General features: G+C 37.5%; 1 protein-coding gene across 6 annotated transcripts in view; it reads right to left on the bottom strand.

The window, feature by feature from the left end:
* Positions 1-11,708: 11,708 nt before the first annotated feature.
* The window catches only part of SMOC2 (SPARC related modular calcium binding 2), a 138,065-nt gene continuing 122,603 nt past the window's right edge, over positions 11,709-27,170 (bottom strand). For 2 of the 6 annotated variants that reach the window (XM_059469401.1, XM_059469405.1), the window contains exons 10-13: positions 19,643-19,745; positions 18,474-18,748; positions 16,000-16,043; positions 11,709-13,300 (exon numbers count right to left, since the gene is read on the bottom strand). In XM_059469401.1, the coding sequence (XP_059325384.1) occupies positions 13,277-13,300; positions 16,000-16,043; positions 18,474-18,748; positions 19,643-19,745 (446 nt within the window). In that variant the 3' untranslated portion in view covers positions 11,709-13,276. The remainder of the gene's footprint in view (positions 13,301-15,999; positions 16,044-18,473; positions 18,749-19,642; positions 19,746-27,170) is intronic. The other 4 variants (XM_059469402.1, XM_059469406.1, XM_059469403.1 and 1 more) reach the window with 3 other exon arrangements.

Here is a 27,170-nt window from a genome sequence, read left to right as displayed (position 1 = left end):
GCAGTTTAAACACAGACTCAATTTTGAAAAAACTGCTTTGTTACTGTCCCCTTACAGCACTAACTAAACTTGGATATAATGCTCAAGCCAGTTCTCATTTATTATCCCTGTTTGAGAAATTGCACTTAATATTAATATATGAAACAATAATCTAAACCACAACAGACTTCTGGTTTCATTTTACTCAATAAAAATAATTTTTAAGCTAGTGATAGTATATTTTATAGACACTGGCACAGCAGCAGGGGGACAGATGCTCCATCTGGAGGAAAGCTTTGAAAGATGCTATTATAAGCATTCTCTGGCTAGCTCAGTTTCAATATTTTGCTATATAATCAATCAGTGAATGTGAGTTATACTTTGGGACAAAGATTTAATATTTATGATGCTAGGCACCACAAGAGGAGATCTGTTTTTTTAGAGTACTCTGTAGAAATGCTTAGAGCATCACAACATTCTTTTGGATAGTTGTTTTAAAGCATCTAAGTCTGAAAGTTTTTCTTCTTTCCTATAAATTGTTTTTCAGGACTCCCGAGCAAGTGTGATACGTTTATGTGTTTTCCTAAAAAAATTTGAATTCCTCAGACTATTTCAGAACAAGGAGTCAGGATCTTCAAGATATTGTTTCCACATGTCTCTTGTATCTTATTAGAGACCAGTAAATTCAATCACACATGCCAAACCATCAGAAACCAATCCCTATGCACTACATACAGAAATATTAATTTTTTTCATAAGACCCTTTCCAGAACTTGGTTCTATGTCCATGTATATAATTAGATAAATGAAATTTGTCTAAACATCTCCATTGACTGTCAAGACCTCTTTGCATTCCTGGGAAATGCCTAAACAAGTTAATGTAAGATGTGAGGCAAGATTCCCAGCTAGACACAATGGGTGAGTCCAGATGTAAGCTCTCAAATGAATCTGCAAGCCCTTCCCAGGAGTGTCTCACTTGGAAAGCACTTCAATGAATTTCTGTTTGGTTTGCTGAGTTGCAGTCATGGGTGGCTCTCAGCAGGGTGAAGAGAATGTTTGCCTGCTTATGGAGAGGGAGCAGGGCAACAAGCAAAGTTTCTTTGGCCAACTCAATCTCTGGCAAATGTCAGGTCCTGAGTCAGTCTCTCAAAAATTTCATCCCAACACAGTTACATCTCATTGCACAAAGGCAGATAAGAAGAAAACAAGATTTATAGTGTCAGTCAAAACAAGGATGGGTAGTATGTTTTTTCCCCCATTTTTAGCTTTCAACTAAAAGAAGAAAAAGTTGCCATTGGGCTTTGGTAACAGCTGAATGGCACAATATTTGCAATCTTTTAATTTTTTTAAATTTAGTTTAAAGAAAGGATAGAACAAGCTTGAAATCTAAAGTAGCATGCCTGAAACTAAATATAGGAGTCTGTATTTCCTCCTATAAAACAAACAAAAAAAGTAAGTTTTACAGATCCAAATCCTACAAGCTAATCTCACCTCTAATTAAACCTTAAACTGAACATTTCTTTTAAATTAGTGGCTTTAAGGGTATTTTAACTTTCTTCCTTTGTATTGCACATCTATTTTGAAATTCACAAGCTGTAGAAGCTAAGAACCACATAACCCACAGTCTGACTTCCTGCCATAGGGATCAATCCAGATAGATCCTTGCACAGTCACTACTTCTCCAAGCTCAGAATTCTGTCTGAGTCGGGAATATTTTCAGGGATATACCAACCATGATTTAAAAAATTAAATTCTGTTACCACAGAAGCACATGGAAAGTCTTCCCCACATCCTGCCTGTATAATTACCACCTAAACATTTGGCTATGATAAACCTTCAGCAAACATGAAGAAGGAATTCTTCATTTCATTACATGTCACCAGATAGAGACTCAAAAGGGCAAACAAACACACCATAACTGAGGAAATCAGCAACGCTGCTACAGATACCAAAACACAAACCTGTAGTATCAGTTAATTTGCAAATTGGGAGAAATCAGATTTTCCAACAGACCTCATGGCAGAATGGATTTTTTTTTTCTGTTCCAATTAAAATGAGTGGTAGTGGATTCATGTATAGTATTATCAATACTATCAGTATTCTTTCTACAGTGGTAATCTCAAGCTGTGAACTGTATTTCTTGATGGTCCATCACTCCATTTCTAAGAAATCCACAAAATTGTGAAGAAGTATCTACTGATAGTACCTTGTATTGACTGGACAAGAGAAAGCAACTCATTTGAAAAAAAAATTAGATTTGCAAAGTGAAAAAGGTTAGAAATTGCTATTACAGGAGTTTGCTATACTGTTCATTGCTTTAGTAAATTGACTGGACAGTTGACCCCTGACATAAGCTGAGAAAAATAGAAGAGAAATTGACATTGATCTAACAATAACATTTCAAAAAGACTCACATAAAAGGACTATGAAAAAATAGCATTTGTCCTAAGAATGTTACAACAAAATTCGACTTCATTCATCATCTTTTTTATGAAGAAGGGTACTGCCTGAATCCTTATTTGACTACCAGTTTGGTGAACATATGGAATTGCTAAAAGGTCACAAGTGTGTAATGTGCTTTGCCACCTGCTGACACCAGGATGTTAGACTCCAATCTAGTGAATGCCTTATGTAGTGTTGAAAGTGTTAACTATATTTTATCCTATGTTTGGTGACCCTCGTAGTCATGGCAGATGGGAGCTTCTACATGTTTTTGAAATACAGATTATGGCATTATATTAGGAGGACAATAGATTAACCCTGAGGGTTTCAGTACATTTCCCAAAGAAATAGAATTGGCAGGTGTATCTTCTAAACCTGCAAAGAAAATGGATTTTCATTGCAATTTTCTTTTCATCTCAGGTTTCATACCAGTTCATCACCTGGAGAGTTACCGAAAACTTCCTGCTATACATCTTGTATTTCAGTTGTCAACAGACCACAACAGGAAAATATAATATGAATCTTCCGTGCGACGTATATGCTTGTCAGGCAGGCAAACAAAATGTGCTTCAAGTCAGCTGAGACGTTAGTTAATGATCCATTTTTCTTTTCTGCTGGTATTTTTTTTCTGTCTTCTGGCAGCCAATAATCTTCATTAAACCTCACCAGAACTTTTGCACAGAACTATCCACCCCAAACTTCACCATCACTCTATGCAATTAAAAAAGCCTTACAGTAAGTAAAGACTCTCTGCTTTTGCTGAGATTTTATATAGGTTTCTGTTTTCAGAGTAACCAACTAAATTAAATCTGAAATAACCCATATTAACATATTTCCTCTTCAGAATCAACACCCAAGGCTTTCTAGAACATGTGCAACGCAGTTTGTGATGCAAACTGCAGATTTGCCATGCTCCAGGAAACAGATGTGTGTATAGCCTGCACTGCCAACCTTGTTCGGTTACTGGAAACAGGTTCTCAGAAGACTTGTGCAAGGATGGTGAAACTCAACTGGGATATAAACACTGCATATAACTTCAGTGACTCCATTCAGCAGGAGAGATTTTACTCACTATTAGAAGCAGTGCACATAAACCTAACTTCTTGACTGACTGCTAAATTTGAGATTATGCACTTGCTCCTAACTCAACTTTCTTTATATCCCTCACTGTAATTTGCTGACTTTTCAGAAAATATGGTTCAACATTTTTTTTGTCCTGATGATGGCCTAAACCATTACATCAGTACAGATGTCTGTATTACACATTAGCTACTTTTATCCTAGCTTTACTCAAGAGAAAAAAATAAAATTCAACTTTAAAAATGTATCTGGTCTATAAAAGCAGCATTGCCATGTTCTTGAAATCACTATCTTGGATTCACATACACCTCTTCACTCAGAAAGTCAGCCAATAAGCACAGATATGTTCTTTTGCAACTGGGGCTAACTATCCCCTTGTCTGAGGTCTTAGTGTGAATTAAATTGAAACTAATTGTTGCCCTAACTTACTGCTGGCAAACGATCATTTCTCCTCCCTGCTCATGGAAGACAGTCCTTGAGCTCCTCTGCAATCCAGAGTGGGTTCCATCTGTTTCATCTGTTTATTCATGCCTGTGCTCATTAAGCCTGATGGAAAGGCTGCTGTGAGCCAGGGACTGTTTGTAGGGATGGCTCATGCTGGGGCTTGTCTCGAGTCTCACCCTGTGCCCGATCCCACAAAGCCATGATCTAAAGCTAGTGCTGGGGCCCTGCTTTGAAATGGACCCAAGCACTGCACTTAAACCTGGCAACCAAGCAGATGTGCATTCAGCCCTTCTAGCAGCACCCTCCAGACAGGTTTTTAAGGCAAAGAGCATAAGAAACTCCAGAGTGAACCGATTATCACAGTGTAATACCCTCACCACACTTCAGCCTGAGGTGGAAGGGGAAGGGGCAGCAGCACTTTGCAAGCAGGTAAGCTCACAGCCTGCATCCACTTACTGCAGCCCCTGGTTCCAGGGAACCGGGCACACTTTTACTGCAGAGCACCTCCACCCCTACCTGTGAGAGCACTGCATGTTGACTCTCACAGGAACAAGATGCAACAAAGTGATGCTTCCACTCCCCTCTCAGATCTGGCTGACTCTTTAAATGCACACTGTTCTCATTAGAGTCCCAGGCTCTGGTCTTAAACACTGCTTTAATGTTCCCAGGGAACTGGAGCACAGCTGGTCTGCACAGTGTTTTAGGGAAAGGTACGGAACTTTATATGGGAACAGAAATCTGCCTGCATGTTAGATTGTCTGAATAATCATAGGTTCTGCTGTTAACCACAACACTGAGAGTGTTTATTGAAGGCAATTCACAAAGACAGGGGGCATTTTATTTATATGCAGAAACATCTGTAGCAAATATATCCTACTTCACTATCTATTAAATGCTTTCTTCAAAAACTGAATTGAAAATTCACTAAAAGGCAAGCTTACAAGCAGTTGAAAAAGGTGTTTTACAATTTTCCACATGTCATTTTGCCTTGGCACTTGCACCTCAATAATATGTATTCCATTCCCCACTATCTTTGAAACAAAGGCTGTTAGCCACACAAAATTTTCTCATGGTTTTGCAATAGACTACAAACATAGGGGGTTTAGGACAAAAATAATGAACTCCCTTATATTTATGGCAGGTACCCTAACAATGGAAAACTGCTCTGTGAAGTCCTGTAGCCTGATGAAACCATGAAGTACATCAGCTTGAGCTGAATTATGCTTATAGAAATGTTTGTAAAAGGGGATAAATATTAATAAAATTTAAATACAATTATTCCCTGACAGAATTTTTGTTCTCTTGAAATAATTATTTTCTTTGTTTTCCTTGTTTGTTACAGAAAATACTGATTAATGGAATTTTGATGAAAGATAAGGATAATCTAAATTCATGAGGAGCAAAATATGAAAATACCATCAGCAATGCATTGTCACTAATATACAAATGCTGCATGATTGTCCTGTTACTTCCCTCTCAAATGTGTTTCCTATTGTACAGAAGAAGATTGGCAACACTATTTAACAGACAGAAATCGGTAGAAGTGTGGTCAGTGTTTCAAGCCCCTAAGAAAAGAAAAAACCATGATAAAATAATAAAATGAAAGATACACTAACAGTTGCAATTGACCAAAGATGCTAATGTACCCATTACTGACTTCTCCCCCCCAACAAGGCACCAACAATACAAACTAAAGCAAAACTTACAAGGGGAAATTTATCTGAAACTTTCTATTTTTTTTTTATGGCCCAGGCTATAAAAAATGATTTCTTAAGCAAAATCCATCAGATTGGTGCTGAAAATTATAAGGAAAAAGGGGGAACGAGTATATGATGATTGAGTCTCAATATTTATTTATACATTTAGCTTCTAGTTTAAAGAAATGCTCAGTGTTTCTTATTAAACAGCCATGATGTTGGGGCCATCTCTTTTCAGAGATGTCTGTCTCATCATGGTGCCTGGATCCCCCTTTCTCACTGTGAAGAGGACATTCAGCCCTGGGAAGTTACATCTCATAGATTTCAGAAGAGAATGAAACTTCCTATTTTAAAAAGTTAAAATTGAGCAGCGGCTCCAGAGTTTAAAACAATCTTTCTGTCACTGTTCATTCCCACTCCTTCCCCACTCTCCTCACCTTCAACCATCACAAGCAAACAGGAAATCTGTGCCAATTGCCATTTTCTTCCATTTTTCAGTTGTACCGCCTGGTTTAAGGTGAAAACCTTTCAGGCAAAATCTGATATGGACTGGCTACACTGCCTACTGCCAGGACACAGATTCTGAACAGTTCAAAGTTTCTGGGCTTCAAATGGTGCAGCAAGTGCTGCCTGTAAAACAGGGTATCTGGCCACTCTCATTGCAGCCTCCTCATCGTCTTTCACCTGGTCCCTCTCTCCCATTCCCCTCCAAGCTATTCATGGGCATGCAGATGGCTCTCTCTCACTTCAAGCTGCACCCAGGTGAAGCCCCTTCCCAGCCTCTCCTACAGCCACCCCAGCCTATGTCAATTTGCTGTTTGCATCAGGACAGCATGTGATAAACTTGTTCCTGTATCTTCTCCATTGCAGTGCTGAAAATCTAAAGTGCTAGATGTTACTTGCTGTTAGCAATTTTCTAAGTAATTTTCTAAATGAATTTTCTAAGTAAATTTCCAAAGGTAATGAAGTCAAACTCCTTGTCATCAGGTCATGGAAACATTTAGTACCTTGAAAATAGTTCTAAGCTGAACATGTGGTATTTTCTAAGGGCTCCAAAGTTTTCTTGAGCATCTTTCTTGCAATCTGTTTCTGTGCCTTTTTCTCTCTCGCAGAGAGAAACCTTTAAAGATTAAAGACTTTGAGAAGCATTTAAATCATTAGTTTTTAGCCACCCCAAGAGTGAACATAAAGGAAACCACAAAAGAAAAAAAACAGACAATGAGAATTAAGAACTTTTGTACTCCTTTGTCATCTATGTGTTGATTAAAGAAAATGTTAAACTGTAGGGTATCACCAAAGCCTGCAGAGGATTTGTTGGTGAAATGAATGAAAGAAAAAACTAAAAAAACACAGCTAATTAAATTTTGCTTGCATCTTTACTGAATAAGAAATACAAAAGGAAATTTATCTTTGTTGTGGTTCCGATTTCCTCATCCTGCTCAAGTCTGCTCTTAGTTTAGAAATACCCTGGTTTCTTCTTTCACATTTTCATTAAATGTTGCTCAGACTTCCTGGATGTAAAGGAAGCCTTTGGATTTGCCATGAAAACAATGTCTTTTGGAACAAAGCACTGGAGTGACTGGGATACCAAGGAACAAATTCAGACCTTATACATGGATAAGGAAACATCTAAAGGCAGGATAAACCTCTTGTACCAATCAGAAAGTGATGCTGCATGAGAGATGCTGTGCCCAGAAAATTGAAATTTGCAGTCTCATTTTCACCTGTGTCCCTTCTCTTCTTATTCTCCCCTCAGTCTCTCGGACTTTTCCTCCTCATGGGAGCCTAATTACCTTTCTATTTCTTTCTATCTTTAGCATTTCTATCCTTGCTTTGTTTCCATTCATACCCTTTTAAGCCCTCTTCCCATTTCAACCTGCTCTCTCTCTGTTATGTGTTCTCTTTGTCTGCTCTTCCTTCATTTTCACATCTGGCTTTAGCACAGTTCTGGCCACCTTCCTCAGTGCCTCAGGGTATCTCTGTATCTCCATGATCCTATTTAGATTTTTCTCTTTTCTCTCTTCTTAAGTTTTTTCTTATCTTTTTTTTTATTACCCTGTTTTAACTGCATGTTCTTTTTTTTCCCCTACCACTTCAGCCAGCACCTCTTCCTTTGCATATTTGATGAAGCAAAATATTTCTTGAGACCTCTGCAAGGCAGCAGTGATACAATTCAGGTTCCTGGGACAACAAGCTACAGAAAAAACCTTCCTTCCTCGATGCTGAGCATTCAATAAAAAGAACTGTGCTCCAGGCTGAGAAGCACAGCTCCTTTCTGCAGAGCACTAAAGAACTGATGTGTGCAGACACTGCTCCATCATATGGTGCTGAGTGAAAGGAGGAATTAACTGGTGGGGGTTAGCTGAGCACATGCATCTATTGAGGGGTCATAGCATTTCTCAGATGCCCTGTAGCTGTGACTCACACTGCCTCCCACTCAGTTGAAGCATGATGTTCTCCCACTCTGAGCACGGATTTGATGCATTAAGAAGCAGGAAGTCAGGGTTCCTCATTGATGATACAGGGCAGGAGTTTTCAGTTGATCACAGCCCACCGGGGTAAAAAATCTGAGCTATGGAGTAATATCCTGTACTTTGCAGTATCTGTCACCATGTTTAATCTTGTGTTCTTTGTTCTGGGTCTTTGTCCCTCTGGGGGACAAAGCAGCCTGGGGGGGTCTCAGAAGAATGTACCCAAGCTGCGAATTCAGGAGGACTGATTGGGAAGATACAAACCAAGAGAGCTAGAGGTACTCCTTGGGTAGTGGTCAAAGTGGATTTTGGTCCCCACCAGCCTTTGAGTGAAATGACTGTTAAAAGTAGAGATACTCTAGAATATTTTAGGGTTTGAGTATGTTTGCAATCAGCCTTATGACAGGCTTGTTTTGGAAGATGGAATAGTGCCCCTTATACTTCTGCATATAATTCACACTGCTTCAAGTGTTTTGCATAGATACAAACTAATATAAATACCCTTACCCACATTGCAGTTTTCTTCACCTTTCACATGCATTCAGTGCTAAATCCAACCATTCATCAAGCCCCAGTCTCGTTTTATTTTGCTTCGCACAGGGATAGCAAGGCACTCAAAAACTCAGATGAAGCATGAAAAACCGTTTGGAAACTTGACTGCTTTTAAACAAATATGATTTTTAAAAAAAAGTTGGTGGAAAAGCAAGAATACTGCTACCTTTCGCAATATCCAATTTTGTGACAAAACAGGTGTCCAAATGTCAGTTTACCATGTTGATATTTCATGCTTGTTAGTTAAAGGAAAATAAGTTCCAAGATAAAAATAACCACTAAACCAAAAAAATACTTTTAAAAGTGATATTTCATAGTACACCTCAATCACATTAAATCAGTCAATCACGGTTTAGTGAAACAATATTTCTCATGGAAGCTTCATTTACCACTATTTTCTTTCATTTTTTTTCTGACTGACTACTTAGAACAAATAGAGGCAACTTCATGGATTCACTTCACATACTGAGTGGGCTTGATAAATCTATTAACTGTTACTAGTGGCTTAATAAAAAAAAATGCACCTATCCACTTACAATCCCACAGACTGTGCTGATCTTCTGTGAGTGGTTTTCTTCATAAAGTACCCATTCAGCCAAGAATGGATCCCATGACTGCTCAAAGGATTCTGTATTTTATATGAAGCAAGAAATCCCATGCATTGAATTGATGTTAAGTCAAGAGAATATCTAGGGAAAGGATGACTCAGATGACTCTTTTTTACGTAAAAGATTGTTCATATACACAGAATGGAATCTCAATTCATTATCTTACCTTCCAAAAAAGCTCTGTGTACCACCAGTGACATGAGTCAGAGGGCAAAATGTATGATGAAAAAGGGAAGGTGGATGTAGTAGAGGCAAAATACTGCATGTATTTCTATCATTAACTTAGATAAAAATAGACCTCTCTCCCTTTATCCCCCTCACTGGATGTTCTAGGGGAATGAGTTATTCTCAATGCTTTCCACATGAGCTTTTATTTAAAGAAAAAAAAAATGTATTATTGATGCTTTTTAAACAAAGGGCATGTTTTCACTTATAAAAACTGAACTGAAACAATTTAATTGGACAAAAGAGTACAGTTTGTATCAATAATTTACTACAATCATTCTAATGTTTCAGACATCAATAAACTTAAAAGTTGGTTCCTATTTAATGTCAAAGTAATTACTCCAAAATTGAACCAATTTGTCATCCTAAAAGAAATCAAAGCAATAAACCTCTCACTTTCAGCACTAAAGACTCTTACTTAGAAACATTAGTTTCTATAACTTAGCTATATAATACACCAGTGTAAATATTTATAAGGGACAACTATATTATCTTTGACAGCAAAGATTTCTTAAACTCCATTAATCCATTTTCTATTACTACTATAAAAAGAAAATATTATTTACATCTATCAAATCTTGGAAACACTTAAATATCTTTAATGAATCAACCTGTATTTTTATTTTCCTTCCAGCTTTCTAGGAATGTCTGCTTTCTCCACTGGCTTATGGTACTTATGAAGGGCAAAAGTGTGGTCTAAATAAAAAATACAATGTATTCCTTTAGTTATATGCAATGATTATTGTTAAAGTTTCTCTGTTTCAGTCTTTCAATATCTAAAATGTCATTTGGAGCACTCATCAGGGTCCCAATTCTACAAAATGAGCACCTGAAAGATAGGTATTTTGTTAGACTGAGAAAAGACTGACAATTAAGTGGGTTTGGTAAAAATTAAACTATGAAATTGCCCTAAATGTAGGGATAGGAAGAAAATTAGTAAGTTTCCCAAAGTGTTGACAAAATATGGAGCATTTCTCACTGTGTGGCCTGTTAACTAATGGACATTGCTACAGGCTGGACTAGTCACTGAATACATACACATTTTTCAAACTTTATAGTCTTCTATTTACAACCTTATAAAAGTTCTAAACAAATATGTTCAGCAATAGCTGGAACTAGAACAAATACAGGTCAATGAGAAGCAGAATGTAAGTTTTGTTTTCAGCAACAGGATTAAATTTGAAATTAAATTGTTGCACATGGAGTAGGATAAAAACTAGTACTAATTAATTACTGTGCAAATAAACACTGTAGTGTGAGCCTAAGGGCCTATTCACATGGATTCCTTTTTGGTATCAAGGCTGTTTCTAGTTACAAATAGAACATTTATCTCAGTTTAAATATTCCTCTGGACATATGGGAGATACAGGAAGCCAAGGTGAATTTAGCAAGCTTGCAAATATGATTCCATTAGGGATCTGGACTCTACCTGGCAGTATAAGAAGTCAGTACTACTTATATTCAAGTGGTGTAATCACTGTTAATTGACATAAATCATGGAAGTGATGACACAGAAATGCATACAAAGAGAAAACACCAAATGTTTCAGTCGTTGTAGAGTTATTAAATGACTCTATGTTGTTGAAGTCTTTGGCTACCTAAAAATGCCTTTAGCACTTACCTGCACTTCCACCACTGTTTAAGGCTACTCGTTATATAAACACGTTGCTAGTCCAAATCTGCCTCCCCACAAAACCTCTCCATTTAAATGGGGTGCATTTTGAAACCATTGACATGGCAAAATATTTAGCAGCCTACATTTATATTGCGTCTAAAGGCCAAAGTGATGGAATTAAATGCTTCTTGCAAAATGCTGCTATTAACCATACTCTGACCACCTAACCAGGCATTGTGAATTCTGAGGATTTGCATCTCTCTCCTCATTGCTTCCAGCCAGGCTGAAAGCTGCCCTGCAGCTCACACTCACATGGAGGGGAAAAGATGCCATCTCTATCTATGCCACATTGCACTTTGCTGAGAAGAAGCAAGAGACCAGGTTGAAGCTATAAGGAGAATTCGAGGAAGCAATGGTATGAATAAGGCATGAATGATCTTAAAAGAGAATTCAGTAAAGGCAAGGGAAGTGGACAGACACCAATGCCAGGTCATGAGGTTTCTTGTAAACTCAAAGCTGTTGTGAAGTCATCACTGTATGTATCTACTTGCAAACAAGTCTCTCTGTTTTTGCAAAAGAAAAGTCACCAGCATAGTTTGATAACATACTAATCTTTAATCTATAAAGAAGATTAATTTCAAAGTTTAACATTATAGAAGAATAACAAATACTTTTTAAAACAAAAATACAAGATAACACAAGTTGCCTTGGTTTCTCCTGTTGCCAGAGCTTAAAGTACACAATTTCTGGGATACAATTCCATTGCATACCATGTTTCCTATTACTTCAGAATATGCTGGAATTGAAACGACACCTTTTGGTACACAAAAAACTTTTCCAGGTACAAACTCAAGCAGGGTGCTATTATAAATAGCTGGTCACAGGTCAGATCCTCCACATTATTCAAACAAACTGTAATGAAATCACTGCTTGCTGCTACATTCCTGCCTTCTCATGTCAGCTTCTAGATGCCAGTAGTCCTTCTACCACTGCATCGATCAACCCAGATGCTTGTAACTCACAGTTGCTCAAGAGCAGAACTTCTTTTCATTTGGGTCCCCTTCTTTAGATTCACATCCAGAAGTTCTTATTGCCCTCAGACACACATATGAAGAAAAAGCATTGGGGGAAAAATGATGGAGAAAGTATGAAAACTTTTGAGAAGTTTCTTTAGTCACCAAAACAAAAGCTTCAGGGAGGCAGTGTGAAAAGCCCCTCCTCTAGTGGGCCCCCAGGCAAAGCCAAAGGATTGATAAGGATAGCCAGGTGTAGAGGAAAAAGGCTTATCCTTCCCTGTCACAACGGAAAGATTTACAATTCTGACCCATACAAACTCTGCTCCTGCTTTGCACTAACCATGGAAGCATGCTTTTAAGGCCCAGGCTGAACCAGACTGGAGTGACACTACAATCCACCTTACTCCTTTTTGGTTTGCTGTGTTAACAATGCAAGTGAAAGCAAACAGGAGAAAAATCCTACCAAAACTTATCAATAAGGCACTTCAAAAATTGATAAAAGGATACATTGTTCTATAAGCATCCCAAGTAGAATAACTGGTTTTTTAATCCATTAGTGGTTGTATTCTCATTGAATGATCTTTGGAAAGCCTAGTAATTACAGTAAAAACAAAATGAAATAAAATATTGCCACCAATGAAATATCTGTTCAGTAAAAAACTGCAAAACCAAGTAAACAGCAATTTACACAATTCTCTCAGTCCTGCAAACCTGAAACATTCAACACTGCTTGGACAAAATTGAGAATACAGTAGATTTTTCAGCATAACTCTACTTAAATGACAGTATTAAGAAAAATAAGGCATACTATTGAAACCAAAAATACATAGGATCAGGTTTCTGTGCTACTGCTTGCCAAAAAGTTATTTTTTTTAAAAATTGTTTAAATGCAAACTTTTACATCTCCAACATGTTTAACATATTTCAGACAACAAAAGAATACACATACATTGTATGTGATAATTTTTCAAAACTAGCCATTACTTTTTCACAGATAAAAAAAAAAAAGTCTGTTTAAATATTTCATTTCTACAAAGTGAATTTACATTTTTAAGTACAAAGTGCAAATACTACAGTTGTTTTTATTGCCTTTTGGTGAGGAAATCTCCCACATGTCAAAGAGATCTGCCTTGGATTAGTAAGGTGTTCATCCTTGCTTCTTCGAAACTTGCTGAAAGGAAGTTGGGAAAATCTGCATTATTCATGATGTTTTCAATTAGTCCAGCATAAAATTCTATCTCTGTTTTTCAGCACTACCCATATTCCACTATCAGAAGACAGTTATGTATAAATATATACAGGGAATAAAAAAAATTCCTGCCATGTAGTCCTTCATGGGATCTACAAGCAAGGGTGTGAGCAGTATCTTGACTACTTACCTATGGCCCTTTAAATCCACACCTGTCAAACACAGTTTTAGCAACTGCCTGGGCAAGTCCCTGGTTCAATATACCTCCTATAGCACGTGATGTATAAGGAACAGCCTGCTGGCTGAAGTCTCACAAACAATCTGTGGTTTCCTTACAAACATTTTCCTAGGCTGCAAAAAGCAGCACTGACAGCGTGTGGGCATGTATGTGTCTGTTTGCTGGACAGGGTGGAGCTGAGCAAGGGAAATGTACCTGGCCACTACCCCAGTCCAGTCAGACCCATCCCCTGTTTGGCCTCTTGTAGAGCAACCGCAGCTGTGCCACAGTTAGCGTATTAGTGTTTCTCTGTCTGCTTTCTTTCATTAAGCTGTTTTCTCTACAAACGTGAAAAAACATGTGCCGAAGCACACATAAGCATATATTTAACTAAACTTCTGCTAAATAATAAATAAGTAGAGAGTAAGGATTTGAGTGTGTGTCTCCTGAGTGGTGCCAATCTGATCAGGCCTTCTCAGGTGGGTGGTTTCCTTTGAGCAGCTCCTATGCTTTTCAGTAGCTCCCTTTCAAGTGCGAACTTCTGTGATGAAAACCACCTTGTGCATTTGCAGCCATGTATTGTTCAAGTATGAAACTGCCAACAGATGGTTTTCTTAGCCAGCCTTAATGTAAGGCTATAATTTGTCAGCAACAGCTCTTAAAATAATTGATGCTGAGTCAGCAAAATTATTGGACAAAATTGAAAAACGTAGATGTTCTAAGGACACTTTTATTTCCAATTCCACAAGTCAGTATCAGATTACAAGAAAGGGGAGAGGGCTTGTCATGCTTCAACTGCAATGCACGTGTGCCAGTAATTGCCATTATATAATTAAAATAACCCCTCTGAAATGCTCTGGGAGTTCTGAAAGGGTAATTGTTTTCAGGCTGTCTTGTTTAAGGTGTAAGTGGTTGTGGGGAAAACCTGAAAAATTAAGACCACAAACACTTGTTTAAACAAACAAACTTATCACATTATTGTAGCTGTGAGAATATTTTATATTCCATCAAAGGTATGTAGGAGGTTTCTGGTAAAAACCACAACCAATGTTGAGCTTGCCCTAGGAAGTGCAAACCTAACATCAAACAAAGCAGAGATTAAAAAAAGGGAGCAAATCAATAAGCAACTTTGAGAGGAAGATTTCTCTTGGCTTGTGGGTAGATTCACCTGGGGTTCAGCTTCTAACAAATTAATCTAGCTTTATGACAGACAGGAAGACATTTACCACAACTTGGGTTTTGGGGTATTTTTAGCCAAATTCCTAATTTCATAGGTGCAACATTACCTGAGCTGTTCTTATAATATAGTTACATGAATAAATTTTAAACCATTTTATCATTAACTGATGCTTTTGTAGGCATTAATAATTTAGGTCCTCTAATACAATGAGGTATAAGAATAGTGTGAAGATGACTTTTTGCTAGACCACTCAAACTACTGGACTCACCAGTCCTTCTTTAAGACCATGCAAAAGTACTAGGAAGGTATAACAATATTGCCCAGAAAAAAAATTTTTAGCATAAATGGTTATAAAAATAGACACATACAAATTAAACCCCACTTTTTTTAACCTATTTTCCTGGCCTTTCACTGAAGTCCCTCCTTCTCAAAGTGCACCTTTCTTTAAAGGGTTAAAAATTCTGTTTTTGTGCCTTTTGCATCTCCAAACAGCCTGAGTAGTCAAACCTCCTTGGATGACATACACTGGTGCTATTTGAAAAACAAGATCAAGTCTTTGCAGAAAACTGATTTTAAAAAAAATCTGGATTATGTTGTCAGGGCACTTGGCATTTTATTTTTTCCAATCATTCTGCAATTTTAGTTTAAACGCAATTAGACTGATGCAAATCCTAGTTCTTCAGCGTATTTTGCACAGCCAGCAAAGGCATCTGAAAGTGACAGCTCTTTCCACTGCACTAAGACTTTAAAAGCTGTTTTAAGCCATCATATAATAATGCAGTGGGGTTTCTGAAATGTATAGATTTTCACAGGACATGGGAAATGCATGGCTTTGTTCATTTCAATAAATGTCAGTTTGTGTTTATAGTGTGACACAAAGGAAAATTGGCAGAATTCAGCTAAAGTAAAAGTTAAATGAAGATGAAGCAGTTCACATTTAAAAGTGCATGGGAATGCTGTCATGCAGGAACGCAAAAGACTCAAGAGGGCTCAATTACACTCATCAAATTATCACATATGTCCTATATGTCAACTTACACTTTCCTAGGAACTTCCACATGCAAGCCTAATCCACTTTGCAAATTATGCACATTTACTCTGCACCTGTAATTGACTGATTTAGCTTTCCAGACATAGAACTTAATTGGGATGTTGCTCTACATTTTTCCGGTAGCTCTGCAGAAAAGCAGATTAAAGCAGTTTGAAGCAGTAATGATGATTAAAACCCCAAGAAATTCTTCCAGGAGATGCAGAAATGGAGATCTTGCTCTCCTTAGTACCCACCTGCCTGCTGGATGAAGTGCTCTCAGTGTTGGTTCTAGGGACTGCTAAAGGAAGGAAAAGAAAACATTATAAATATGGTTTGTTAGTTATCCTCAAGAACTGAAGCCCTCATTCTGAAAAGCTAATTTTTAGAGCAGGGTAAGTGCACAGCTTTCAATAAATGAGAAAAAATATTTCAGACCTTTCATTGACACAGCTACTTTTTTCTTTCCTCAATACAGGTATTGCTTATTTCAAGAAGTTATATGAAAGTTGAACAAGAGCATGTCTTGCCAGTAAACATGTCAAATTTGCTTAGGAGATTGCTTAAGGTCAAGGTTGAGCATTTCAAACTTACTAAGTCTTTAGTAGTAAATATAGTCTATTATCCCTGGCAGTAAAGGAGCACGGACAAGCAGAGTGTATGGAAAGCATTCACTTTGATTAAAGATATCAGAAACAGTTCTACAAAGCAAAAGATAAAAGATAAAAAATAGATAAAAGATTAAAGGTATCACAGAAACAGTTCTAAAAACCAAAAACATTGTTTACATTGCATCTGTAAAAGGACAGGATTATCACTGTTTTTTAAAATTTCTTAGATTCAAAGTCAGTCCCCCAAATAGGGAAAAATAAACCCCCAAAAAGCTAATGAATTTGCTAGCCCACGAATCTTCCCAAGCTAACTTGTGAGACTAGGGAGGAACTTGCTGTCTTGGTTTTCCATGTCAGTCTGTGAGTCAGACAAGCTGTACTGGAACTTAGAGAAAAAAAACTGGACCTTGAAAAATGCTACAGCAGCTAGCAACCCCATCAGAAAACCTGCTTTACAACTCTCTGGCTTTTATATTGCTTCAAATTATTCTCACACAAGAAACTTGAGACTCACACGAAATGATACAGAGCCACTTCCTTAGTGTAATTCTGACACCTCAGGTGACAAGAATCTCATATTTTCCTAGAGATGTAACTCTAACTGCAGCGAAGTGGTAATTGCTTTCATTTGTGCAAGTGAAAGAAGTATCAGAAAGGAATTTTTAATTATCAAGTAAAAGAAACAAAACAGAATAATGGTATTCCAACAAAAGTAATTTTTGTTGTCCCGTCCTTAAAACTATGTACTTCTAGTAAAGCAATCCGATGATTTGGTTAAGAACTTTTTTCCAACTGGATGCCATTAGTTTTCCAATGACAAACTTCTGGGATTTTTTTTCCTTCCAAAGTTGAATGTTCTCATTATTGAATAGATTTTTGCAGAAGATCTGTTACAGAACTTCGGCTGTGGTAGTCACAATTTTTACTTCAGCCAAATCTGTGTGTGATCTTCACATGATTTCATGCCTCTTACAATTTTCATTTCCAAAAGAAACAGTTTATCCTAATATTTTGGGGGTTTTCTACTGGAATATGAAGACAAAAAAAACTTGGGGTTTGCTTTCAGTCTTGCTATGGCTTTCCTTTACTGCCTGTGTAGTGATTTCGGACCAAAATTTCATCCACAACAAGTCCTAAGAAAGAATGCCTGCTGCAGCAGGACAGAATTGTTTCACTTTCCACATTCATAGATAAAAAATCTATCTGACCAAAAGTCAGATAGATAAAGATAAATATAAAAATACTAAAATTCATCCACTTTCATATTCTTTTTTTTAACCTTCATCATCTAAATGAAAATTGGAAGGTATCATTATGAGGTCCACAAAAGAAAGCCCTAGGAAAAAAATTCTGGATTTGCTCAATACTTGTTTTGAGAGATCTGTTACTGCGAGCCATAGACAATTTACTTCATTAGTAAAATGCAGACCTCTTCTGCCTTTCCTCTTCTAGACTTGAACACAACCAATGAGACCTTTGTTCCACTGTCCTCGCTTCATTTTAAGGTACCAGAGAAAACCAGTACCTATATTCATTCTTCCACCACTTCTTAAAGCATGGGGATCTACTGCTGCTGGTTAGAACTAGTTTTTTTAAAATTTTTTCTCATTTTCAGGAATTGTGTGATTGAGCTCTGCAAGTTAGTTGTTCCCCTTCCTACTAGTTTGGCAGCAAGGTAAGGTGGCTGTTTATTAGCTGTTATTCCACCTGTCTGGCAGATGACCACATTCCTCTCTGCATCTCTAAACTATATTTGAGAAATGAGATTTCATTAGAAAGCTCAACCATGTGCTTCCTTCCAGGAATCCAAAAAGCACAAGTGTGATACTTCCACTCACTCAGAACACAGTTCTATACTAACACTAAACTGGCTTTTTGAAGATTGTTATTATATCTTCTTAGGTTTCCTACCATAATACATTTAATGGTTAGAATCTACGGGAAGTTTTTGATTCTGTTGGAGCAAAGTGATCCAGAAGCAACTTTCTTGCCATCTTCCCTAAGCAACAGCTGCATTAGCTGCAGACAGGTGCATTTTGTATAACTGAGGCACATATAAATATCAAGCTTCATAAGCTTTGAAGAATTTAGTGAAAAAGACAGAGAGAAAAGGTTCTTACTATGGCGTTTCTTTGTTTCTGCTTTACCTTCTTCTTTTGTTACTCCCAAGCAGCCCATTAATTCTTGAACTGACAAGGACTTATCGTTGTTCACATCACAGTATTCCACAAACTTCTTCACGCATTTTTTGGGCTTTGATTTCTTTCTTAGGAATCTCTTAAATGGCTTGATTTCCTTCTTGCCGATATCACCACTGGAATTTTTATCGAGCTGTTTAAAATACCAATGAACGACTCTCTCTTCCAGAGTATGATTTGGATCAGGCTCAGAAACACTGGAACAAGAAAAAAAGATAATTTAGTCTTAATTCTGATAATGAATGCCTTTATTTCAGAATAGTTACATCACTTTCAGATGGCCATCACCATTGTTATCTAATATTCCCTGGTTTTGGACACTAACTTGTAGTGAATCTCTCTTTTTTTCACTTTGACCAACAATATGTTCAATTTTACACTAAGGGCTAGAATCTGCTTTTAGTGTACTCTCTGAAACCCTGTTGAGTTCAGCATCATACTCTGCAAACAGTGCTTTCTCCTTAAATTTCCCAAATCAGAAAAAAGGGGAGAGAGAAATAAAAGAGAAAAAGACTGTTTCATAGTCAGCAGATGCATAAAATGTGTGAAGTAACCAACTGAGGTTGATCAACAATCAGCACTGCCAAATACCAAAGCTCCAATTACAACCCATGATGGATTCTCTTAGAGCTACAACACCTAAATGTATTGAATTACAGGATAAGCTATAAAAATAAATGTTATCTCCTCAGATAAGTACCTGACCCACAGATGCCCTAAGTTTGACAGCACTTACACATTTTTAACTCTACCTGTGACTGTTGACAGCATTGGTCTGTTTTGCAAGCAACTAGGAAGAATATGAATTAGGAAGGTAGCACACATTCAAGAAATAAAGCCTTGAGAGGAGAACAAAGACTGACACACAGTTGCACCAGCAGCTACAGATAAACCCTGAGCTGCCCTGCTGGGAATTCATCTGTCAAGTGTATCTCTGTTTAGTGAACAGTCCACAGTGGTAATTTTGAAGTAAACTCTCCTAGATAGGTTCTTGGAAATTCACCCTTTATGCAGGCTCCTCAAAGCCCTGAACAATCTGTTCACCACTGTAGGAATCCTTTTAAAGACACACAAAAAGATCTGAAACCCACCGGCTGGAAGACAATGATGGATCAGAGACTGCGTGCACCATATCTGTGGACAATGCATCCAAAACACTTGTTAGGAACTCATTCTTCTTGGCCCCAGGACAACCTAGAAAATGAGATTTTTTTTTTTATTCCAACAATAGTTTAGACTTTGAGATAGATATTACTCCCTGTACACAAATTTCCATAAATTGTGGACATGTTCATAACATAATTCAAAGAAAAGAACTTAAATTCAGGTTCATATCCGTAACAGAGCAGGATTAAAAAAAACAACCCTTTGAACTGAAGCAAGTGTGAATTTGTTTTGCATACTTTGAGTCCTTTTATTTAATTTTTGGCCATTATTTTTTTCTTCTTTCAGATGTCTTTAACATGTGTGTCACAGTTTGAAAAAAACAGCTTTGAAGCCATAAAAGTTTGTACATTATAGAAGACAGAAACATGGATTAGAAGTTGACAACACAATACCTATTTCAGATTTCCACTTTCACTCCTCTTATTTTCCACTGGCTTTCTTGACACACATATTTTCAATACATTGGTTTTCCTCTCTGTGAAATAACTCCTTGTGTCCTTCTTGGACAGGGGTTAACTAGCCCTACATGGCACCTAGCCCAATCAGCTGCTGTTAGCTGGTACTTTGGTTCATACTGTGAGAGCCTGTGGTGATGTTAGATCATCCTCCTCATAATCACATTCCCCATGCTACAAAGTTCTTCTCTGAAACAAACTGACAGCATGTTTCAGACACATAATATGTCAGATAAATAGATACTGAAAGATCCCCTCTTCAAGCAGCACAGCTGGAGCAGATAAATTACTCTGACAAGCATATGGATGTTGACACATGGAGGTTTGTTTATACAATACACCTGCTTCCTCTCCTCTTCCCTAGAGCCCTGAGCCAAACACCAGGTCTTCCTCTAACCCTCCAAATAGCTGAGTTAAAGTATAGGATGATCCATGATCAGTGACATGGAGATTACAAGCTTGAAGCTAGAGCCCACGGCAGGACTTTCAAAGACAATTCTGTGCTGGAAGCCACTTACTGCAGCTCTGTTTCAATATGAAAAAGGGAAATACTTTGAAGTGTTGTGGAAAAGTAAGATTAGTTAGTCAGTAGGGATTTTGTGTTTTACTACATTTCTCAGCAACCTCTGGAGCAGGCAGTAGGACTACATGAGCCCGAAAAGCTTCATCTTGCCCAGCAAATTATTTTTTAATACATCCCATGTTGATCCAAGAAAATAAACCTGTGTTACATTAGCCCTTGTGTTGCAGTCAGAATAGCTCAGCTATTATGTACAGCAGGAGTACCCACTAGATATTATTGCCTAACACATTCATGTAGTTATGAGTTCCTTGCCTTTGGCACCAAGGATATTTTGTTTCAGTAACTGTAAAAGGTATATAAAAGGAATTCACTGAGGAAAGTTTCACTGCACTAAAAGTACACATATGAAAGCAGTTGTCGCTCTGTTAGATATGTCCCCTTCTCCTTAGTATTTTATCAGTTGTGGGGTTTTTCTGTCACAACTGGAAAAAAGAGAAAAAAGAAATGAAAAAAAAAACCCAAAAACCAAAACCAAACAATCCAGCAGCTATAAGTCTGAGTTCAGGGAAGCAAGCACTTCAATTTTCCCTGAAAGGAACGAAAGCTAGAAGGGTGACAAGATATTAATAAGGGAAGGACAGAAAACTGCACCAACAGGTTCCATTCAGTGCATGTTCTCTAATGCAAAGATTTTGCTGCCAAATTAGGTTCAGGCATTCCAGCCATGAAAGCAAACTGTGTATTGTCATTTAAATGAGGTCACACAACTCTGCGAGCCACAAAAGCACATCTGTCCAGAGACGAGCAGGCAGAGGCAGGCAGTCCCTGTGCAGCAGGCACATCCAGCTGTGCCAGCATGCCACCCTGCAGGAACCAGCACTGAGTAACCCACTGAGCTCAGCGCTCCCTCCTGCTAGCAAGGACAGCACTGTGGGCCAGAGCTGGTTCCCTTCAGAGGACAGCTGAAAAGTCTCTCTGAGGATCTCCACGTAGGCCTGTCTTGAATGTTATGAGCTTCATTCATTTTGTGTTGGAGCTGTTATTACCAACATCAGCCAGAAGCCTAAATTCTGCTCCAGACTTAAGTTGTGAATTGATATAGGACTTGTGGAAAATGCAGAAAAAAAGACCTCAGCATGTAACAATGCAGCGCAACATGGAGCAAAGGCAATTTGACTTTTTTCTTTCTCTGTCCTTTTTTTGGATAGTTAATAATGTCCAATTTGATTTAGGAGCTCCACCATTTATGAGTATAATTCTGAAACATCTGGAAGAAACAAAAATCTGCTTTAGGTAGTTTCCACTGCTGTCCGGGGAGCTGCTGAGTGTACATATGCTACAGATATAGAGATCAAAATCCTCACTTAGCTTGCCATTTATGAGATACAGCTAAGCAGGGGAAGGTATCAACTTCTAAATTCACAAGAAATTGCAGGAAGAAAATTCCACAGTTTAAAGCCTGTCTCTGACAATTTTCCCTAAGAATAAGAAAGGTTTCTAAATGTGTATTTCATGAAGTTGCAATAACAGCTGACAGCAATAGAAATCTCATAGAATACAAAAATTGTTGTTAAAACAAACACAATCAGTTGCTGTGAAACATTCTAAATTACAACTCTACTACTTAACGTAAAATGACACCCCACAAAATCCTCATCGGTCAAATACAGAGAAAATATTCAGGTTCTCCCAATTATAAGTTTTGCTGACATGTGGGCAATCACACAGCAATTTACCCCACAGTGAAATCTCTGTTCTTTGCAGGTGTTACTAACTCAGAATAATTCTCTGGAGGCTTCACGCTGAGCTTTAATTTTTCAACAAATTTGTGGATGGCAAGACTGGAGGAGCTTTAGCTTGATTGTAATGAATAATTCACTCTTATTGGGCTAAATACAGAAAGGGAAAGACTAGTCTCTTGTGGGAGCCTTATGCTTCTTGCTCTGGTCTATAGGCTTCAGTTTCTTCTTCTCCAGCTGCCTGTCCTATGTGGATTTGACAGCTTACATACATAGTAATTTGTTGTTAAAGGGTGGAAGCTGAAACCACATGGAGTTAACATACAGGTTCAGAATGCAGACTGAAGTGTTTGCTTTAAAGATAGTGTTACCCAGAGTAAACCTTAGAGCAACAAATACATACAACAAATGACAGGAATACACAAACACCTCATTTCAGCTATAATATAAAGGAAATCGGAGAATCAGCATTGTGCATTATATCTCTCATATACACACATCTCTCTATACATATAACTACTTTTAGCACTGGGAATGGATTTTTGAAGTTAAATATGTGGGAAGTTTTTCCACAAACATTCTAAAATATGCACCCTAGTGCCTTGGAGCTCCCTGCTTGGCTGATAATAATCTACTACTGTCTTGAAAGATTATCTTTTACAATATATCTGAAGTTATAGCTAGAAGAGCATTTTGTTCATTTTTGTAAAAATGGGAATCCAAGAGATAAGATTTACCATCTTAAAAGGGATTGTACATTAATCTAACTGCAAGAGAGGAAATTGTCTTGGGTCAGTCACTCAAGTTATTAAAGGCATGACAACTTCCAATTAGCAAATCTAAAGTTTCTTTTTTATTCCCTGTTTGCTAATATGAACATAAAGCTTAGTAGTGCACTCAAATACAATGACCACTGAAATTCCTCTAAAGACTCCAAGTAAGTTTTTGATCTGCCTAAAAGCAGAATGACCAGAACTATTATGCTTCATTTGTACCTTTGATTTCACTGAAAAACAGTGTTATACAGAAGAAATAAATTTAACAAAATTTTTCAGTTGTGCTGGTTATCCTGGCACAGTAGACAATAGAATAAAACTTTTTTTTCTTGGACATTTATTCTATACACACATAAATGTATAGTCATGACTTAATTTCTGTTGATCCATGTGAACCACAAGTTTGTGTTTGTGTTTGTCCAGACATGCTGAGGGACCTCCTCATTTTTTGGAGGACTTCCTGAGCTCTTCCTGACTCCCTTTCCAAAAAAAAAAAAAGAAAAAATATCCTTCAAAATATGAGCCTGGGAAGTTGTTATGCTGCTGAATACTAAAAATGATGCTCTCAAACCATGTCTCACAGTGACAAAGTCACTGCCTTTATAATTTTATTTAACAGATGGACTTGATGATCTTAGAGGTCCTTTCCAGGTCTTAAGAACTCTCTGATTCCATGACTCTATGCCTCATTTCAGTCTTTCCTCACTGCAGCTGCTGGTAACTTCTCACGGACAAAGACTATCTACTTCTTATTTTGTATCCTTGAAGGCTTGAGGACATTATTACCTCTCCTTGCTAACATCCCTCAGGTACTACAATTTTTAAAATAATTTTATTTTTTCTCTTAAATATTCATAATATTTAAAAGAATTAAATTAAGCTCAGAGACAAATCTTCTTTCATATGTCCTTACCCAAAATTCAAAAATAAGTAAATAGAATACAATGGATGTTAGCTGTAGGGGGCTACTGATCCATTGCTTTGTAGCCCCAGATCTCCATGTCTTACAAGAAAGAAGCACTATTTCTCAACAAATGCAGAAGTAGATTTCAATTCTTAACATGTATTTAATTTGTTGTTACTATTTTTAAATTATCTTTCTGTTCTAATTTCAAGGGACACACACACACTAAAGAGTTAACAAAGAATGCTCTCCCAAAGCTCTACCCTTCAACCTTAGACATTCATATCATACCAAAGTTCTTTGAGGGGGATTTGTTGAACTTGCTGAAATGAGATGTCTCACCCACAATAGTTATTTAAGTTCAGTATAAAGGAACCCATTCAGAAGGCATTCATCCCAACTACCTGAGGGATTTTTTTTCCTTAGAATAGAGCAGAATCTCCCTTAAAATGTTTCACTTCTTCCCTATTAACTGAGGAAGCCCAGACAGATAACTTATATTCCCTGGTAGTGTTAAACAGGTTGTGATTAATTCTGTATGTGTCTGTGTTACAAACAGATTTAGGCTCTAACTACTCTCCTATTCTTTGGGTAAATGTGGAAGAAAGAAGGGATAATATTCATAGCAGAAACACAAGATCCTATAAGCAGCTTTTGCAGGCAACTGAGTGACAAAGACTAGGGCATTTGTTGATAGGAAAAACAGTCCATTACATTTATTTCAGTTCCTGTACTATTATTATTAAACAAGAATAAGAAAATAGTTTCAGATCATCAAAGCATAAGACAGGCAATGTGAAATGGCTAACTTCTGATGACTACTTTTTAGTTTGGTTTTCCCTCTATTAAAGACTTTTGAGAAATTAATTCCTTCTGGCTAACAGCTCTGAGATGTCACTATGACAACACAGAGAGATGAATCAGTTGAAACATGGTAATCCTTTCAGAGGCCATCCAGCCAAAAATCAATGCTAAAGTTGAGAAAGTCTTTGGATCTTATTTGCCAGTCTTAAACATTCTCTTGTAGACCTTTATTATTCTAGGTTTGACTGCAAATAGGAAAAAAGGTCTAAAAACTCAGATCATAAGGAGCTGTGCCTCTGCTGTTTGACTGGATACAAGGAAACTGATATCTCTATTTGGCAGTCAATGCCTACAATATCTACTTCACTTTTAGAGGCCAAAGACGTCTCAGTATGCTGAGAAGGATCTCACCTTCTCAGCATTTAGATTCACAGTCTCTGTGCCAGTGCCAACTTGCAGCCTTTAGAGGCTCATCCCCTAAGGCTGAGCACAACCTGCAATGCAGCCATGTGGGTCAAGCTCCAGTGGAAGAAACACAAAGCATTTAACTGAAGTGCTGGCACAGTGACAGAACTCAATCATCCCACTGATTAGGACACAGAGAGAAGTGTTCAAAATTTAGAAAGGTACCCAAAAATGTGTAGAAGAGAAAAGCAACTAGATCTGATTTTCAAAACATTATACTTCTGCTTTATATACCATATTTGATGACTGCCTGGACTTGAGATAAACAGCTGGTACCTCTGACTGCAGCAACACTTTTAAGAATAGCTTATTAAACTGAAATATTTTGGAATCCCATTTTATATAGTATGACTGAATCTCCTCATTATCACTCTGAGAGTCTTAACAATTAGCAATCAATACTGCTTAGAGAGTAAAAATGCAGTTATTTTCAGTAGACATTTATTACTTCCCATTTACTTGTATTTTCATCATGTTGTTATGTTTCCTCTCAGGAGAAGGGTATGAAAGAAAACATATTTAATTACCTCCATTTAAATAACCATTAAAAAGGAAAAGCCATTACAAAGAATGTATGTTGATGTAATTATGGAAGTGACCTCAGAAATCAGGTGCATAATTTTGGTCTCTTGATGGAAAAATTGAACTATGGGGACTTGACTTAGTGGGGATGTTTTTCACATTACTTAATTAATCTAAGCAGCCTGCTCCTTGGAAACCTTCATGAAAAACAGCCTTTTCTACCAACTGATGTTGATTTTAACTTCTCTGGCTGTCTCTTATTGAGACTTTTACCACTGGAAGCATAAGCTGAAAATCCTCAAAGCACCCACTATCATCTAAAGCTGCAAAAAAGGTCATTATTCAGACAGTAACAACCACTGGCCATTAAATCAGAAGAAGGAAATTCAGAGCTGTTGGGTCAGCAGCACACATTCCTATTAGAGTAGTTCTTTAAGAGTCCCTGTGCACAGAGTGGTACCTTCATGCCCACATGTGATTCTCATGTGTATACATAATACAGGATGGATGGAGATGGAAGATTAGCACTCCATACAGATACCTTTTTGTGCATGATGGATCTTTTCAAACAGACCTTTGAAACACTGTACTTTGCTTGTTTTGGCAGTTGTTTTTTTGTTTTGTTTTGTTTTTTAAAAAGAACAAATAGAGATGGTACAGAGCAATGCCAACCTGTGGCACACAAATGGAGTATTTCACAGAAGTAGTGACTTGGTGTCTCTTGAATCTGGAAATAAAAGCAGTGGCAGAACCACCAAAAGCAAAACTAAGTCAGTACTAACAGGGCCCAAAGCATACTGTTGGATGGCAGGGGATGAGATGGAAAAAAAAAAAGACGGGGAAGGGAGGAGCAGAAAGGAGGAAGAAGATCTAGCAATATTGCAAGCAGTCATGTAAAACATCAGTCTTTGCCCTTGCCTTATTTTGCTCATACCTGTGAGTACTGAACTCACATTAAGACACAAATTTTCACCAGTTTTACCTGATTACTTTTTTCTCCCTCCCTTCCATAACTGGCAAGTAACAGATTTAGAAATTGGATATGCAATACGGAGGGAGGCTAGAATTAATGGCAGGCAGGCAGGCATGGCTATTTTTTGGAACATTATATAGTGAATTGATTGAATCAGAATGGATTTTTACAGCAGTGATTAAAAGAGATTTATAAAATGGAAATCCTGGAAGTAGCTGAAGTGAAACAAGAGTCAGTAAGTACCACTAAAGCATTACTTGAACACTGTGGAATGAAACAGTCCTTGGAAAC

Source organism: Ammospiza nelsoni, chromosome 3 (genome assembly GCF_027579445.1).
Source record: "Ammospiza nelsoni isolate bAmmNel1 chromosome 3, bAmmNel1.pri, whole genome shotgun sequence".
Lineage (NCBI taxonomy): Eukaryota > Metazoa > Chordata > Aves > Passeriformes > Passerellidae > Ammospiza > Ammospiza nelsoni.
The sequence above is the reverse complement of the archived record's forward strand: the minus strand, read 5'-3'. Positions and strand labels throughout refer to the sequence as shown.